Source organism: Podarcis cretensis (assembly GCF_951804945.1).
Source record: "Podarcis cretensis genome assembly, chromosome: 3".
Classification (NCBI taxonomy): Eukaryota; Metazoa; Chordata; class Lepidosauria; order Squamata; family Lacertidae; genus Podarcis; species Podarcis cretensis.
The window spans coordinates 99695851-99715033 of NC_137172.1; the positions used below are offsets into that span (position 1 = coordinate 99695851).

Below are 19183 nucleotides of genomic sequence, written 5' to 3' on the forward strand. Positions count from 1 at the left end.
CTATCCTATCTTTAAAAGACATCCTAAGGCAGCCCTGTTCAGGGAAGTTTTTAACATTTAACACTGTATTGTTTTTAATACTTGATTGGGAGCCGCCCAGAGTGACTGGGGAAACTCAGCCAGATGGGCGGGGTATAAATAATAAATTATTATTATTATTATTATTATTATTATTATTATTATTCCGCTCTCTCCACTGCAGTCCCCCTCACGCCCCAAAATCTGCTCCAGCAGGTTGGGGACCCTCTAGAACAGATTTGGAGGTGGGGAGCAGGGGGTGGCAGCGAGAGGAAAGAAAGTAGCTCCATTGCGCAAGTGTCTGTTCTGCTGGCACTGGCAAATAAGCACGATGAATGTCACCCCATAAATTTGGATGGAAATGGTCAGCTTCTGCAAGCGCTAAGGTAGCTAAGAAAAAGATGCACAGGAAATGGAACATCACACAATTAACCAACTCGCATGAGATTCTATGGTGTGATATTAAGATTGTCCTGTATGTTGCAGGGAGTCATTTCCCGTTCCTATGAGCCTGAGAGAATGGTCACTTAGATCAACCTAGAGAACGCAATATCAGAAGAAGCAGAAAAATAAATAGTGGCGGGAGGAAAAAAACCTTCCATAGATGGCAAACATGACTACTTGGGAGAATTTTTGTTCAGGCTTTTGTTCAGTTTCATAGCAAACCTTCAAGGTATAAATAATGTTTTTAAAGTAGTCAGTTTGACACAGTTCTTTTATGTACACAGTATCTCTGCCTCAACTTCTCTTTTCTTACTGTCATAATGAAATTTCTACTTTCTCCCCTTACTGTTGGTTAACGTTTTGTCCTTTTATTAGGGAATCAATGTGAAGTGACTGCTGTGGTGGAGCACTTTACAGCTTTTTCTGATAAATGGATTTAGTCGGAGCAGTATTTCATTGATCAAGCATTCTGTTCCATCATTAAACATTGACACAGGTAATGCAGATGTAATAATCTTCTCTTTCTGATTGAAAGTGTATTGGCTAATTTGATATGAGGCAAGCCATACCCCCTTAAATCAAACGTGAAGTTTTAAATTCAAATCCAAGCTGTTTGCAAAGGGCTTACTTGATATTCCATTAGCTTTCAAAAATAACTTAATTTTATATAGTTGGTGTCTTTCTCATATATAAAATTCTAGTTCTGCGCTCTTCATATCCTTCTTCATGCTGATAAAATTTCACCTGATTACTGTTCAAGGGTTTTGGAACTTACCTTGCTGTGTAGACAGAACTAGCCCAAAACATTTAATGCTTGAGGTGCTGCCACACCCCACCCTCAGCCCCATAAACAGAAGCATTCCTCTTCACTACAAATATCTGCTGCCTAAGGCAGCTGCCTCACTCCGGCTAATGGTAGGGCCGACCCTGTGTGCATATTCAGGGCCTTGAGCTCACATGTCAGTGAAGTGGCTCATAAGGTCAGTTTGATGGGAAAGGCACATAAATAATTTTTACGTGCAACAAGAACAACAAAATGTGCCAAGTGACTTACAAGCCATTTATTAAAAACTAATTAAAAATATTTCCAGTTATTTATAGATCTAAAAGAACCCTCTGCTGTCAGCAGGTAGTGGACTCTTTCCAATGTTAGTCACACTGAGTGTACACCTGTTAAAGCACTGAAGTGAAAGTTGGAAGGTCTGAGAAAGCTTTTTGAACACTGGGCATACCACAGCCTGCTTCAAGGACAGTGGTCATTCTGCCTCAAGGTGTTAATTTTGGTGATTAACAGCGGAGTGGGGAGGAGGGAGGTAGTTACGACTCCTACTGCTAGCACTTCCTTAGGCAACAATAATTCAAGCCAGGGAAGCAAAGTTATAGGACACCTCCATAAAAGATGCTGTCCTTAGATTATAGCATCTAAGTGCCGAATGTGTCTGGGGCCATTTACTGGGCAAAATGAAATGCCTTGCAAATGAGTCACAGCTGGCTGTCAAGAGTTCATCATCAGGAATGGGCAGACATGGTTATAAAAGGACTTTCACACCAGAACAGCTGCACTGGTCAGCGGTCTGCTGATGGAATGGCAGCAGGAAAGAATACACTTCAATGTCATGGAACAGGCATCCCAATAGGCTCAAAGGTGTTTTTGATTGGATTCACCCTGAATTTTCCACCACCAGAAAAGGATTAGCAACAGTTCTGTTTTCTCAAGGAACAGCATGGGTGCTTCATAACAGAACAAATTCTTATATTTCACCTTCTGCTTCCTCGTACCTTTGTTTTGTTGTCAATGCAGGTGAATCCTGAAGCAAAGTCTAAGGTGAAACACAAGCTTTCTCCTTGCCAGCTACATGTATAGGTTTTAGACTGGGGAAAGAGCAAAGAAAGCATATATGATGAACAGCAAATTATGTTTTCGCATTGTTGAAACTCCAACATACTTCATTTTTATTTTCTCCCCAAATAATTATATATTGCCAACTCTTATAAAAATATAAAGGTGGTGTGCAACAATGCACGTGATGCAAAATAACCACAATATTTTCCCCCACTAAACCACAAGCATATTGATTATTTATCACATTTCTATTCCACCTTTCCTATAAGGAGCTCAAGGTGGTGTACATGGTTCCTTTTTCTTCCCATTTTATCCTCATGAGATAGGCTAGTTACAGTCTTCCAGGACAGCCTGAGGCCATCCAGTGAGCTTCATGGCTGAGCAGGGATTTGAGACCTGGTCTCTGAGGTCCTAGTCCAGTGCATAGCTGTCAACTTTCAGATTTGAAAAGAAGCGATCAGCAGCCTCACCTGTCCCGGGGTCAGTCTACGGGATATCTAAAAATCCGGGTTATCAGTGGGAAGCAGCGGGAAACAGCGCTGGAATAAGGGAATTTCCCACAAAAAAAGGGAAGGTTGACAGCTATGGTCCAGTGCTCTAACTACTGCACCACAGTGGCTTACTGCTGGTTCAGGAAAGTTAGAAACATAGGAAACTGCCTTGTGCCAAGTCAGACCAATGATCCATCTAGCTCAGTAATGTAGAGACTTTCCTGGGTTTTGGGCAGATTTCTCCCAGCCCTATTTGCCAGTGGTGGATGGGGTCAATGCAAAAAGCCAACAGGGATATCCCACACACACTTTCTTCCATGCACAACCATTTATACACATCCATGCACAACAGCTACACAATTTATTCTCACACATAGCACACACTTATCCATGCATCAATACATACACACATCAGTTTTCACACTTCATGTACACAAAGCATACGGTCAACCCACAAGTGGTAATCAAGGTTTGTTCTCAGCTTACTGCATATGGTTTGTCTAGAGGAAGCAGACCCTGAGCCCAGGTTTGGATGTAACGCTAGGCCAGACTATAGGTTGTTTCCCAGCACTGTGGCTGCAGCAGGAGTGGGGGAGAAGTGAAGCACACATGATTTCAGCTGTGTGCAGCAGCATTTAAACCAGTTTATTTTAACTACTGTTAAAAGTGACATGTAAAATAGGCCACTGAATGATTTTCGTCAAAGATGAAATTTTGAAAGCACATCCTATATTCATTGGGACATTTTTTTAAATGCACACAGTAATGTGCACCTTATTGATATATGTACTCTGTGGGGTTTTCTCCTTTATGCAACACAGGCTGCTTAATGCCCTTCCATACTGCTTAAGACCATAGACTCTAAGTAGTGTACAATAAGGTAACCCCCCCAAAACCATAGAGATAAATTCAGTTTAAAATTAACCATAAAATAATAAATAAAAGCTTACACCATGTTATTTCAGTAAGCACAATCTCTTGTGCATGTGGATTACTTAAATAACAAAGGCAAAACTGCACATGCACCAATTCTGAAATCAGACATTCTTCATAAAAAAAAACTGGAACTAGAGTGGAGCAGAGTGCAAGGCAGAACCAATCTAGAGTTGAGGAATTCTGCTCAACAGGACCTCACATCTCATTTAGGAGCTGATGTTCTACTTTGGGAAAACTGCTATAGATTATTCTGTGCTCCTAGAGTCGAATCTGCACCAGCATTTTTTCAGTACCATTCCCCCCCACACCAAGGGAGTATTGCTTCTACCTTGTGATAACAAAGCCTTTTTTCAGTTTTCTGTACACTTGTTAAAAGCACCTTTAGAAGTATGCTGGCTTGATCACAGAGTAAATCAACTTCAAACTCAGCTTCTGTGATCTTTTTTCATGTTGATTCCATACACCTTGCTAAAATTAGTACAGCACAAAAAACTATGCTGCATGCTTATTTCAGTTTTCCTCTGAAATGGTAATGAGTATGATCAGAACTATACAACCCTATACTAACCACTGCCAGCCTAAAAACAAAACACGAATATGGAACACACAGAAATGTAGGGAGTTATTTTTATATATCATTTCTTAGACCACTAGTATGGCTGAATATTTATGCAGTAGCATTGGCACAATTGTTTTTTTTGGGGGCATTTAGCACTCTGCATGTTCCATTCCTTATTATGCTTAAGTGTACAGAATACTTGCAGAGATCTTATTTTTTATGTTAGTCCTTCCTCTGCCTTAATTTGGGTAAGGTTCTGCCCCCTATACCAATATAGTGCCTTGATTTATGAGTGGATCAGGGTAGCATACTAAACTTACCAAGTTGTGCAAAGGATCACCATCACCTTGTGCAAATAATGGCAAGAACTTAGTGTGGTTCCATGTCGTCATCAGTGCTTGAATTATAATGTGATGGCTCTTGAGCTACTGTTCAGTGCAGGGGTGGGGAATCAGTGCCTTTCCAGCCAGCATGGCCAATGAGAGTTGCAGTCCAACAACTTCTAGAGGGCTGTATGTTTCCCCATGTCTGGTTCAATGGGTTGTAGTTGACTTAGTAAGAGTAGGCCAACTAAATCCAGTGCACTTTAGTTAGTCGTGGCTAATGTAATGGTAATGTAATGCAGATGATGACAGCAGTCACAAAATTAAAAAACGCCTGCTTCTTGGGAGAAAAGCAATGACAAACCTAGACAGCATCTTAAAAAGCAGAGACATCACCTTGCCAACAAAGGTCCGTATAGTTAAAGCTATGGTTTTCCCAGGAGTGATGTATGGAAGGGACAGCTGGACCATAAAGAAGGCTGATTGCCGAAGAATTGATGCTTTTGAATTCTGGTGTTGGAGGAGACTCTTGAGAGTCCCATGGACTGCAAGAAGATCAAGCCTATCCATTCTGAAGGAAATCAACCCTGAGTGCTCACTGGAAGGACAGATCCTGAAGCTTAGGCTCCAGTACTTTGGCCACCTCATGAGAAGAGAAGACTCCCTGGAAAAGACCCTGATTTTGGGAAAGATGGAGGGCACAAGGAGAAGGGGACGACAGAGGACGAGATGGTTGGACAGTGTTCTCAAAGCTACCAGCATGAGTTTGACTAAACTGTGGGAGGCAGTGGAAGACAGGAGCGCCTGGCGTGCTCTGGTCCATGGGGTCACGAAGAGTCGGACACGACTAAACGACTAAACAACAACAACAATGTAATGCAAAACGAAGCAACAGAGGAAGGGGAAGGTTTTAGCTAAAAGTGGGATGGAATTAAAGGGGTTTGGACTGTGGATTTCATCATAGACCCTCTTGGTTGTCCCCCACCCCCAATAATTCAAGCACTGGTTATTATTCCTTGGAGTCGCTATTTCAAGCCTCTTATATCTCATTGCCTTCCTACATGTACCTCTGGACAGCATCCGTACCATTTCCCAATATAATCCCCCCATATGTTTCAGAATCAGAGGCATGCACTGATTAAAACACAATAGTATAGATTCACTGTTACAGTTCAGGAAACAGTATGGTTGCAAAGTTATGTAAGACTAATACTGTGGGACACACCTGCACAGATGGACATAGCATTATAGAAATGTTAGAGAAGGGGAATGGGACCAGTGGATCTGATCCCCACCCCTCACCCATTGTTGGCAGGCCATTTTGACAGGTGAGTGGGGCCCATCCACCTCACATACTACGCTACAAAGGAAAAGCCAAGCCAAGCACATGGGGATTTGAACTTACTGCCAATCCATGCAGATTTCAGGATCCACTTTCTACAGAGGGAGCTGATCACAGGTAGCCTGCACTCAGGGCCTATTAGACTTCAAGCTCTGCATTCTACTAGGATTGGTTGCGCTCATGAATTCAGCAGGCACAGCTGATTCCTACTGGCTTGCTCTCATTTGCAGTCAACTGACTGGTGGCAACAGTAAGCCTCTCTTGCCAGTGCCCAAGGGGGAGTGTGCTTTAAGGCACCTTGTTGTATATTGGCAGGCAATCCTCTACTTGCTCCTCACCTGATATTACATATCATGTCAGGTGTGCAGAAGATGGATGTGGTTGGGGGAGGGAAAACCTCATGGGCCAAACTAAGACCCATGAAAGGGCTAATTAGGTGGGCTCCAGTTTCCCCATGACTGTATTAGGGTACTATAGTTAGGGGCTTAAACTTGTAGGTACTCTGTGTGAGATTCATGGAATTTGCTTTATTGTTTTTGTAACTGATGGAAAAGCCAAACAGACTTAAATTTACCCCCACACTGCCAAAGTTTACTGCTGAGGGCAGATGTGCAATTGATTCTTAAGACTGTGGGTTTCTAAAATTAGATTTGAAGTGAAATGGACTTAACGACATAAAAATGACCAAGAAAAGTGAAAGTGTAATGCATTACTATACATAATGAAAACAATCTAAACCTTAATTGTGTAATTAAAGCCGTTCTTCTGGCAACAAACAGATAATTATCTTTTAATGACCTCATAAATCTAGCCTAATTAAACAGCTTTTAATATCTCATTTGAATTTATAGAGCCCATTATAGAAAGTTTTATTTTGCATTGTTGTCCCAGGGAGATGATTGATTTTTTTTTTCCAAATAAAGTATAACACTATTTTAGCTACTGCCTGAATTTAGCATTAGCTGCCAGGCAGCAATTATATGCTTTGGGTGAGAGGTAGCTGCTACCGGATGAGAGGTAGCAGGGATGTAACACCACATTGGTAGATGTGGAACTCATTGCAACATGGTGTAGTGGCAGCTGTTAACTGACATGGCTTTAATATAAAACACTTAGCATACTTATCTATGGACTTTGCTGCTCATTTGATGGGTTCAAATAATTTAGTTCACAGAAATTTCTCTTCCCCCCCCCCCCCACAAGGATGATGGAAAAGCCATTGTAAAATGTAGAAAATTTGATGAGGCCAGTTCTCATATGATCCAACTTGCATTATTTTAAAATGTGAAAAATATTAATAGAGAAGTATGTGATTTATTAATTTACTTCCTAAAATTTAGACACTGCTTGATTGAAACAACAACAAGTCTCAAAGCGGAAGAGAGTAGAAGGAAGAGCATGAGAACCCAAGGTTCATTTGTGCTCATTACATAATAACACTAAGCCACTAAGTCCAAAATGTGCCATTAAAACAAACCATGGCTTATCTAAACAAACCATGGTTTCACATTATGCCTGAACCCAGCCACTGTCTGGAAGTTTTGTGGCACCCTATAAGAATCTTTGAGAAAGTTTGCGTGCCCAAATATATCTGCCTGTCTTTATAATATAGAATGAAGTTAGTCATTACTATTTCTCTGTTAGAATGTAACTACATTAAGGCTTCTAAAATGTTTACCTGCGTGTAGAAAAATATAGCTATTTTATTTTATGGAGACTACTTTAGAATTTGTAGCACCACTAGGTGATAGTGTAATAATAGGCAACAGTGGAAAACATCAGCAGGGTCATATAATGTAGCATCTGATGTGCTTCAAATCAGGTAGGTGGTTAGAATAACATGATTAATGCAAGCTAAGAAAACGAAACTGGCAACAGAATTCTGAAGTAGACCTGCCGGGAAGTGATATTTGTTCCAATGAAGTTACAGGAAAAATACATTACTCAATATTAATATGGATAGATTTTTGCCACCTCTGTGTTTGCTCTATAGGAGAGTTCAGATTAAGATGTGGGGCATAAATTTCAACTTTCATTTTCTAAAAAATAAATAAATGTCAGAGGAGAAGGAACTGTGTCCAGTTGAAGAATGCTATTGACATTGACCCACTGACTTTTGTGCAATCAGATTTATTTGGCTTAAAATTCGTCTTCTTTTGCTGTAGTAAACTGGGTGCAGTGAGTAAATAGTGCAAGCATACGACTATGAACCACGCTGTGAACAAGTAAATCAGTCAAAGCAGAAGCTTCTCACATAGGTCATCAACAGAGTCAAATCATTGCCTTCTGTTTACCTACACTACAGGGACACGGGTGGCGCTGTGGGTTAAATCCCACAGAGCCTAGGGCTTGCCGACCAGAAGGTCGGTGGTTCGAATCCCCGCGATGGGGTGAGCTCCCATTGCTCGGTCCCTGCTCCTGCCAACCTAGCAGTTTGAAAGCACAAAGTGCAAGTAGATAAATAGGTACCGCTCCGGCGGGAAGGTAAACAGTATTTCCATGCACTGCTTTGGTTGGTTGGTCATGCTGGCCACATGACCCGGAAACTGTACGCCGGCTCCCTTGGCCAATAAAGCGAGATGAGCACCACAACCCCAGAGTCATCCGCAACTGGACCTAATGGTCATGGGTCCCTTTACCTTTACCCTACACTACAGCCCCAGATCTCTAGCCTGCTAACAATAAAAATAACTTTAAATCACACAACTCATTCAGCAACACTAAAATAAAAAATATACAATTTAAACAACTATTAAAACAATTGTAAGTGACAGGAGCATTGTTATCCAAAAGTCTGACTGAACAGTCAGGTTTTAACCTGGCATCTAAGATGCAGCAGTGTGAGCATCCCTCTGATTTCAAAGGGAAGGAAGTTCCAAAATTGGACTGCCAGCAGGGAGAAGGTTTGCCCTTGCATCCCAGCCAAATGAAGGGATTGATCAAGTGTAACTTCCAGACAGGAACATGTCCAGGTAACCTAAGGTGAGACTGGAGTCAGAAGGAGGCTGTTGTCCCACTGGCTGCTACTCAGCACGCTCATATATATGGGACATGTGTTTTAAAATTAGTTATTATTCTTACATAGATGTTGAAATATCATGCTATGTACATTTTAAATTACTTACCCCTGTTCTCTGAACTTCCAAAAAAATTGCTTTTTGAAATGATTTTTCCCATACTGCCAGGTCACTCCCCAGTTCCACATTGAAATAGTGGCTCTTGCCATGTCCAACCACAACACTGAAACAATATGGCCTCTGGTCTTCAAGCTCATAGTCTTGGTGAATACCTAGATATAAGTTTGCTTGTAGCCAGCAATCATCATTAAGCCAGAGCTGAAAGACATATTTTAGCAAGCGATATTTCATCAGAAAGGAGTGCTGGAAAATGTACATACTTGCTCTTTGTTCTTGTTAATGTAATTCCCTCTATCAAGGAACATAACCTGCTGAATGTGAGGATTTCAATTTGAGAATCAAAGTTATGCAGAAAAAGGAGGAACTGTAGTTTCATTGTGATGTTGAGCATCAATGACCAGGAGCAAAGCAGTATTAATATATATGTTTTATATTTATTTTTCTGGTTCTCCTGGCTTTACCATTGGAGAACCAGGGAAAACTGATTTAAAGTATGTGATGATGATTATTTATTGAATGTTGCCCATCAACAAATATTTCCTGGATGGCTTACAAACAAACAGACTGATTAAAATTAACGAAGAGCAATGCACAACAGTAAAAAAAAGAACCTTTACAACAAAAGTAGATCAAGAAAATAGAAATAGCTCATTTGGCTCAATACAGCAAATTGTTTTTGATGACAGAGATTCAGTCTACCCATAGTGTAAATCTCATTTATATTTTTACTTAGCGCAACATTCCTCAATAAGTTTACAACCAGTACGTAAAAGCAAAATCAAACTGTTTGTTTCAACATAAGGTACAGTCACACAGCCTCACTCCTGTGTTGAAGTGAACTGGGAAACCCCATAAATTGGAAGTTTAGGGTATGAATTGCAGCATTTAGGCCAGAGTAATGCTAGGGGGGCAATGTATTTCAGACTGACTTGCTCAGTGGTGATCTACCGTCATATCTGATATGTGGACAAATGTAGGGGTGAACCCCAAAAATATGATATTAAAATGACAAGTAATAGCAATATTAATATGCTAAAATGCTAAATCCACACTGATGTGTGTTTTAATTAACACCGGAGCTTGTGACAAACAATACTGTCATGCTGATATATTTTAATAAAAGGTATCCCCTTTAGAGATCCTGCACATCAGGGTATGCAAATCAAACAAGCAGCGTTTTTAATTATGAGCATATAATATTAGTTTTATGCTTCACAGATTGCTTTGTTTAAATATCTTCATAATGGCATCCCTGTGAAGCAGTAGAGCCAGGAAACATTATGATGGTAAAGTTTTTTGGTTTTTGTTTTTGAGAATCCCAGACAGAAAACCTACCAAGGGGAGGGGAGAAATCAAACCGTATATGTCTTCTGCAAAAAAAAAAAGTCTAACAAGTATTTCATCAGTATGCAATAACCAAATGACTTCATATTTATATCTGATTTTGGGCTATGTATGTATGATATATAAATATATATTAGTCTTATGCTATTGGTTCTTCATTTATTCACACTGAACTATTTTAATGCTACTTCCACATGGTGGTACAACAGTGGGGGAAAAAACAGATACGGAAACATGGGGCAAAGCGTGTTCTACTTCAAGGAGAGCACGTGTTGTGGTGGGGGCCACCAGGACACTCCAAAGTTGGGGCCGGCTAATTGACTGTTGACCACTGATGCGATTGGGGCTTCCCTTGTTGTTGGGAAGAAGTTAATGTTGCCATTTGTTGGTTGACAGCCAGAAATGCTAAAACTTCTTGCACGAGGCTAGGGCTTCCTTTTTTCGCCCGTGCATCGGATTGCCCATCCCCCCCTCCCTAGAATAGGGTTGTTCGCTTTGACCTTGGTCGTCTGCTTTGGAGCAGGGGCCCGGTATGAATTTTGTCTATCTGGCTGATTGGCTGGGGCCATTTGGTTTTTGCCTACTGCGTAGCAAATCGTCACAACTTGTAAGGTTCGCGGTTAGGCATTGGTTTATGGTTTGGTTGGTTGAGGGGCATGGATTGGCTGTGCCTGCCCCTCTAATGCTGCTGCTGCAAGGGATTCCGTTAAAGGAATTGGGGGCTAACTATTGCTTGTCCACTCTGTCAAGGGGGCTCGGGCCATAGCAATGAGCTTCTGGTTGCATTTGGGGAGGGCTGAGGGCAGGTTCCCTGCTCCGACGCTACCCCCAAGTGTATTCCCCTATTCTGACTTTCGCATCGTGCGGAATGTCAGTCTGTCCCCCATGGTGGGGGCAGATAGTCGCAACCCATGCCTAAGCAACCACTCACAAATTTGTACTTTAATAAAGTTGTGGCCAAAATTATGCCAAAAATCTTAAACAAAAATTCTGTGTGATGTGTGAGTTATTGGGGTGGCCCTGGGGACCACGACACGCAAATGCCTGTAGTTGGACAATGGCTTCTTTAGCTCCTCTTTTTGTTCATCATCCCACTCCTGCCATGGAATTTGAAAGCAGATGATGGTTCTGTCCATGCATTGCCCTAAGCAGAGCAGGGAGAATCAGGTGGACAGCAGGTCTGAAACCACCCAATATATGAAGGGCATTAAAGATTATTCATTTTTTAAAAGTTTGTATCATGAAAAGTCAGCAAGGAAAAACTTGCTTGCATAAACAACTCAAAGGAACATTTTCTGCAGAGCAAACTGCGCCTTAGAATTTGTAATAGAGAAGCTTTAATCTCTTCTGAAAATTAAGTTTACTCCAACCTAATTGATTTGCTCTAAGTTTCCTTCATTATCATTTATACTGAAGTGTCAACAGAAGAATGGCTAGACTTGTACACTGAAGCTTTTTGTGTTTCAGTTAATGTATTCATCAAGACTGACAATTAAGTGTTCATTTATTAAAATGTCAGGAATGTAAAGGGCTGAATCGTGGGCAGCTTATTTCCAACTCTTCCCCTCCCCACCTCAAAATGAAAACGTAGCATCAGAATTGGCTGTTAAGTTGGCTTCTTCTTGAAATTAACCCTACGAGAATATTAGGGAAATAAAGAAAACAAAGGGCATGCATCAGTCCTTGGGTAAGAACTGAATGTGTCTACCTATCAAGAGCAGTTTTCCAGTCATTCAGAGTGTGTTCCTCTTCTCTAGGGCTATCAGACACTCAGGCGTCGCTGTAATGTTTAATGAGGGAATGCATGCAAAATTCAAAACATGTACATTCCACCAGGATCATAAAATAGTTGATTCTTGGAGCTTATCTGGGTGACCAGTTAACTGTTCAGGCATATGTGATTTGATTGGGCTTGATGTTTTAGACCTGCATATTACTTTATACAAAAAAAAAAAAAAAAAGTCTCAAAGTTAGCACCAAACCTGCTTGTACTGTAAAGGAGAAACAGAACTGCATATAATCAGCATACTGAGGGCAACACACTCCAAAACTCCGTATAATTTCACTCAAGTATTAAAACAGCATGCGTGGCAACATTCCCCAAGCCATGCCTTCTGGAGGAAGTCATGAAGACGGGACAGGAACCAGCGCAAAGCCATGCCTTAGAAGTTGCCTTCTATTGGCAGAACTTTGTTTCATCCAGCCTTGTGGTGGAAGCATCCCTCCTGGATGTCAGTCAGCCCTATTACCTGAAATTATTTTTACTTGAGATGTTAGGCACCAAATCTTGAACCTTATGCATGCAAAATAGTTGTTAGGCCACTAAGCTATGCACAGGAACATCAGCTGAAAGGGGCAATCTTACTCCCCCCACAATACATTATATATGAAATGGATTGTGTTGAATAGGGGTAGCCAACATGGTGCTTCCAGATGTTGTTGAACATGCACTCACATTATTCCTGGCTGGGACGTTGTGAGTTATACTGCAGCCATATCTGAAGAGCACCATGTTGGCTCCCCTTGATAATTGGGTTTAAGAATTGTCCGCATTTGTTCAGAATGAGCCAAGGCCTGATCATCAAACACAAATAATGGCAATAGTTCATTGCTAGGAACTAGCTTTGTAATGTAGATTAAGTTTTGGCTAACTACTTCTTATCCAAGAAAATTAATCTGAACACATTCTATTTTAATTTCTGAAAATCACAGTCTCCCATTCCAAATGTAGTCCATAACTTAACAGGAGACCTACCTTGTGGACTTTAAATAGAACCTCACAGAGGTTATAGGTTTTTTCAGCTCGTACCCAGTCTAGAGTGCTAACCTGCAATACCAAAAGAAAATATATATTATTAGATACATTGGGTCTAATACTTTTTGCCAAAAAAAGATATTCTCCTACTATTCTATAAACTTTTAATTTCTTTTATTTATTTATTTATTTTAATCTGGTTGTTCAGTTAATTGAAGGCTATGTGTTCATTCTCTGGAGCAACAGACAAACATAGAATAGATACTGTTTTTATTTCTTAAAAAGCAGGAAATTTGAGAACAGTTATTCATTGTACAATGGCTATTCCTTCTGTAGCAACTCTTTTTCATGCATCACACGGAGGCAGCATATCTGGGCTTTAAATATGTATCATTACACGCACCCTGCTTTCTTTTGGGAACTCAGACTTGCTTAACGTAGGGCTCCCAGTTGGGTTCCCCACTGAATAGGGTGTAACTTGCTGAGATCTAACAATATGACAGCGCTATGTGCCCATAGAGTGCTCTCTGGAAAAGCCATAAGGGAAAAGTGAACTCTGTTCCGCAGGTAGTGCAAGTATATGCCTAGCAGCAAATGTGGAGGTAAATTTGAAGAGACTCATCATTGTCTTAAAACATTTTGATAAATCGAGGCATTGCAGCAATCCGTAAAACGCATATAGGCTTACAGGATCAAGCTTTTGTTTGAAAAGCAGCTTATTTCATCTGTTGGAGACGCTGTGAAACAAACCTCAGGAAAACCACTTAAGGAATTTTTTTTATCCTAACACCATTTAAGTCACTGCTGAGGCCATGGAGTTAAAACATATTGTAATAGCTATTTAGAAGTCCCACATTTGCCCTTGTAATTATATTTATACCATTATTATGTGTTTTTTAAAAAGTGTTTTGCTTAGCCCTCTCTGGGATTATAGTTACAATGAAGTAGGTAATCAATATATTAAATTAATAAAAAAAAAACTAATGAAGAGAGAATTAACCCCCCCAAACCCCTTCACTGAATATCTGATCTTTATTACAGATACAGGCATCACTGTTGGCTCTGACAGACAGTTGACTTCTTTAGCCAATGATGCTGTTGCACGTTGCCCCGATCGCTGAGCAGTGCAAGGTTCTAGGGGTTCCAGGCATGTTTCCTTTTGGAATGAGGCACAGTAGATACTGTGGTGTCTTTATGATGTATGGTTTATTTACACATGTGTACAACCTGAGCCTATGGTGGAGAGATTCACAGCATTAACATCCCAAAAGTGTCTTGCTTCTCCCATAGCAGCAGCCTCAGATTCAACACAGCTCTCAAATATTGCTTTGACTTTCTCTCCTGCTTGCTGCTTTACTTTTAGGTCACATCGCTGCAAAACTCCAACCCCAAGCTCTGGCTTTGTCTGTTGAGGGAGGGGTCCCCACCCATTGTACTATCTTGCACAGAGCCCCTTAAGCCCCCATCAGCTCACCAGGAAGCTAGCTTGGCTATTTCCCAGATTTAAAAGGCTTGATTAGCTTTTAACACGTGCTGGATTCATGCAGTAGAGGGGCCTGGCAAGCCCCTTCCAAAATTCCTAACAATACAAAAGAAAAAGAAAGAAAAAGAAACAGGCCCAGTTATTTGCCTTTGCACTGCTTTTATCGAGAATAATCTGCTATCCAATGAATCTGAAGGGCTATGTTTAACCCGAGTTGGGTGAAGGGAAAAGAACTTCCTTAAATCCAGTTGCTTTCAATCAGCTGGATTGTGGGCTGAATTGCCAGCCTCTCTATTAAGAAGTGCTTCTGTCATTCCTTTTTGCTCCGCTGTTCTTTCCTTTCCTGTCATTCCTTTGCTTTGTGTAAAATGGCTTTGGCTTTTAGCTCTTGGTGCCAGAGCTGAATTGGTCACAAATGACCCCCTGCTCCCTGTCCCTATCAACAAAAGCTTAGGCTTCCTCACCATCCTCTGTTATGTTTAGGATTCCTTTTATCTCTCTGATGTTCTTGCAGCCTGCCATGCTTTTTGCAGCAAAGATTGTTGGGGGTGGTACAAAGGGCACAGAGTATATTCTGAGTGTTAAAAAAACAACCCCAAAAGTATAACACTTAAAGCTATATTGAAACTGTCTGCGTATCCCAGTGTGCAAGGTTATCATTAGAACATGAGTGACATTTTATGGGCTTTCAAGCAGCAAAATGCTCACAATACAATGAGATGCTATCTAAGAGGAAATTGACAGTATTTGCAGACTTCTTCCTAAAATATGTCATATCATTTGTAACTATAAAATAGTACCTGGGCCACTGGTACATCGTAAGATCCCTAACTCCAACAGAGAGCAAGATTTTTTGGCTGCACGACTCAGAATTTGGAATTCCTTCTTTACAAATCTGCTCTTAATTGCTTAAAATACTTATAACAGTGGAAGCATAAGTCGCAAATCAAATGATAGGCCAATGGTTTAAATTTTATTCTTGGTACAAGCTAACCATTTGGAACGGTGGGATTCCAACAGCATATGAAAAATTAGAGAAGAGGGGTCAGACTTGAAAGGAAGGTGTAGCCATAATTTTAAGGTGATAAACCACACTCTAGTTTCCACAGGCCCTTGTCCGGTTTCCAGGCATATGGCTGCATAATGGGACACAGTTTGGCATACCCAGGATTTTACGAAGGAATTTTGATTGGCTGCATTCCAGTGAGTGGTCAACGGCACCAATCCATAATAGTATGCCATACAGAAGTTTTGGATTTACTTTGGCATTGAAAACCTTTAGTGTAGCAGGAACATATTGGTTCCCTCTACTGGAAACAAACAAACAAACAAACAAACAAACAAACAAACAAACAAACAGGTGATAGCCAAAGCACAGGTATCTGTCACGTTTAGTGCAAACTTGGGATGGTTTTTCCAAGCATTCTGTTGGAAGTGAATGTCTAAGTATTTAAATTTTTTGACCACTAACAAGTGGAAGAATGTAAGTTCAGTGTTCTGATGGGTGCATGGAGTTATGTGGCTCCTTTTATTATAACTATGGACAATTAGGTTGCTGCTTGCTGAATCGGGGCTAATATTGCAACATGATAATAATTACCCCAGAATTAACTGAACAATGTTGTCATAACATATTATTGATATTGTATACACCTAAAAAGACAAACTGTCATCTTCAACATTGCTGAATTCCTATTAAGCTCAGTTGTATTGTGAACATTCATCAACTTTCAACTATTCCGTCATATTATTAGATTTTTCAGTACAATAAATCATCAACAAGTTATTTACTGGATTACAGTACCTTAAGTAAAAGAAAAATTTGTAAATCTTTGATGAGAAAGAGTAGATAGGAATGAACTGGCAAAACTCACACCAAATGTGGAATGAAGAATGCTGACCTGTAAAAATTGTAAGTGCTGACCTTAAAACTACATTTCAGTGTTACCAAAATGTCTATAAGTGCTTAGAAGAAATGGGTGGTCCTAATCTAAATGCTTCTATTTACATTTGTAAATCAGAACTGAAGAAATCTAAGTAATTTAAAATGGCTCTTTTCAAATAGTAATATGTCTTTCTCTCCCTTTACAAAAAATAAAAATAATAATGCTTCTTTATTTCTCCTGGGTTTTTTGTAAAACTAACATTCTGTTAATGCTGCCCTGATTTCACTAAGGTCATATGTTATTATTTCTCTAGATTAATAAGGCAGTGTGTGTGTTAATGGGCAGTGAATGGAGAAAGTGGTCCTGGCTTAATCCAGTAGTGCAGGCTGTGCACACTTGTTTCGGAATTTATTATTATTATTGAATTCATATACTGCTCTATAGGGACGCGGGTGGCGCTGTGGGTTAAACCACAGAGCCTAGGACTTGCTGATCAGAAGGTCGGCAGTTCGAATTCCCGCAATGGGGTGAGCTCCCGTTGCTCGGTCCCTGCTCCTGCCAACCTAGCAGTTCGAAAGCATGTCAAAGTGCAAGTAGATAAATAGGTACCGCTCCAGCGGGAAGGTAAACGGCATTCCCGTGCGCTGCTCTGGTTTGCCAGAAGTGGCTTAGTCATGCTGGCCATGTGACCCGAAGCTGTACGCCAGCTCCCTTGGCCAATAAAGCAAGATGAGCGCTGCAACCCCAGAGTCAGTCACGACTGGACCTAATGGTCAGGGGTCCCTTTACCTTTACCTTTATACTGCTCTATACCTGTAGGTCTCAGGGCAGTTCACAGGATAAAATCAGAATATAAAACCACAAAGTACATAATCAAAAGAAAACCAACAACAACCCACAACACATTTTAAAAGGGCATAGGATGTAAATCAAATCAACCAAAGGCCTGATTAAAGAGGAACGCTTTTGCCTGGCGCCTAAAGGTGTATAATGAAGGTGCCAGGCAAACGTCCCTGGGGAGAGCATTCTACAGAAGAGGAGCCACTACAGAAAAGGTCCATTCATCTGTTTGCGCAAGAGTGGGATAGAATTTAGCTTATTTAAGAAGAGTCTGCTTGCATGGTCAATGTATTAGAAAATGACTAAGAAAGGTTTGTTGTTTTGAACCTAGAACACAAGTGCTTAGGGTTCATCAGAGAAACTACCCCTATTCATATTGTCCAAATGAGACACTGTTTAATAACCTTGGGTACTTTGGAGAACCAAATTTCTTCACTGTGTTATAGGTGTCTGCTCACTGAACTCCTTGAGTCTAGGTGCTTCTTTTGCCTGGTAAAGGAAAGCCTAGTACAGAACTCAGTGCATAGGACAAATGAAGATCGTTTCCTGCCAAACGTCTCCACTGTCATGGAGGAGGAAGCGGATCCACTTGTTATTCCTCAGTGTGGGAACTCCTGAGAGTGTAAGCAACCTATCTTGAACTGCTTCCAGTCTAATCAAGCCTCACCGTACACCTATTGACTGGCTTCTCAGAGCTCCAAGAGGAAAGGACATTGTACGTGAAGTCCAGTACCCACTGCAAGGAGAAGACAGTCACTGAACCTGACTCCTTTGTGTTAAAAGAAAGGCAGTTAACCTTAGCTTACCGTACTATTCACTCCATAAGACGCACCTGACCATAAGACACACCTAGTCTTTAGAAGGGGAATGCAAGAAAAAAATATTCTTTAAAGGAAGCACTGAGCAGAGCCTGTATGCATCCCAGGCTCTGCTCAGCGCTCCCTTTCACGAGCCGCGTGGAGCGTGTGTGTGGCGCTTGCAGGCTTTTCCCCGAGGAGGGAGAAGGACAATCCGTCACTGACAGGTTGCCCTTCTCCCTCCTCGGGGAAAAGCCCCCAAGAGCCACACACACACTCCGTGCGGCTCTTTAGAGGGAGCGTGGCTCTTGCTGCCTTTTGTGGGAGGTAGGGGAAGGGATAGAGCGCGGCTAAGCCAGAAACTAGAACAGCGAGAGGAAGTGCAGCGATCCCTCTCGCTGTTCTGGCTTCTGGGATAGCTGCCCAGCCTGCATCCATAAGACATACACACATTTCCCCTTACTTTTTAGGAGGGAAAAGGTGCGTCTTGTAGAGCGAAAAATACAGTAATTGTGCATGGGAAGTACCCTTTCAGATCATCCAAACCTATACTGCCCTAGCATACCAGAGTTTCCCAGTGTTTCTGAATGTCTCCATTTCCTTCTGGAGCCTGTCCTCTGGAAGAATAGAGTAAGGGTTGCATCAGGAAATGTGTTTTTCTCCAAGACACACCCAGCATTAATATTCTTGAACACGGAAAGTTGGTATACAGACTTGCTCCTCTCCCAGAATTCTTTAATTACCATCTGATTTATTTAAACATAATTAAAATGAATTAGAAGTGGGAAATGCCTAGTAATAGCTTATTGAGAATCTTTTGTGATCACATTTGTTTGCTGTTTTATTTAACACGATAGAGTCTTGAGGACAATAGTTCAAAAGACTTTGCCAGCAACAAGACAAAAACGTAATTTTCAGTCCCTAATTAGCCTCTTGAGCAACTGCAGTTACAAAATAATTGCCAAGGCCTGCACCTGCCCAATTC

At 41.0% G+C, this 19183-nt stretch overlaps 1 protein-coding gene across 4 annotated transcripts in view; it reads right to left on the reverse strand.

Moving 5' to 3' along the window:
* SNTG2 (syntrophin gamma 2) overlaps positions 1-19183 on the reverse strand; it is a gene marked incomplete at its 3' end in the record, with an annotated part of 223603 nt that overhangs the window by 8097 nt on the left and 196323 nt on the right. For all 4 annotated transcript variants that reach the window (XM_079969901.1, XM_079969902.1, XM_079969900.1 and 1 more), the window contains 3 exons: positions 13193-13264; positions 9082-9291; positions 2242-2334 (listed from right to left, as the gene is read on the reverse strand). In XM_079969901.1, coding sequence (XP_079826027.1) covers positions 2242-2334; positions 9082-9291; positions 13193-13264 — 375 coding nt within the window. The remainder of the gene's footprint in view (positions 1-2241; positions 2335-9081; positions 9292-13192; positions 13265-19183) is intronic.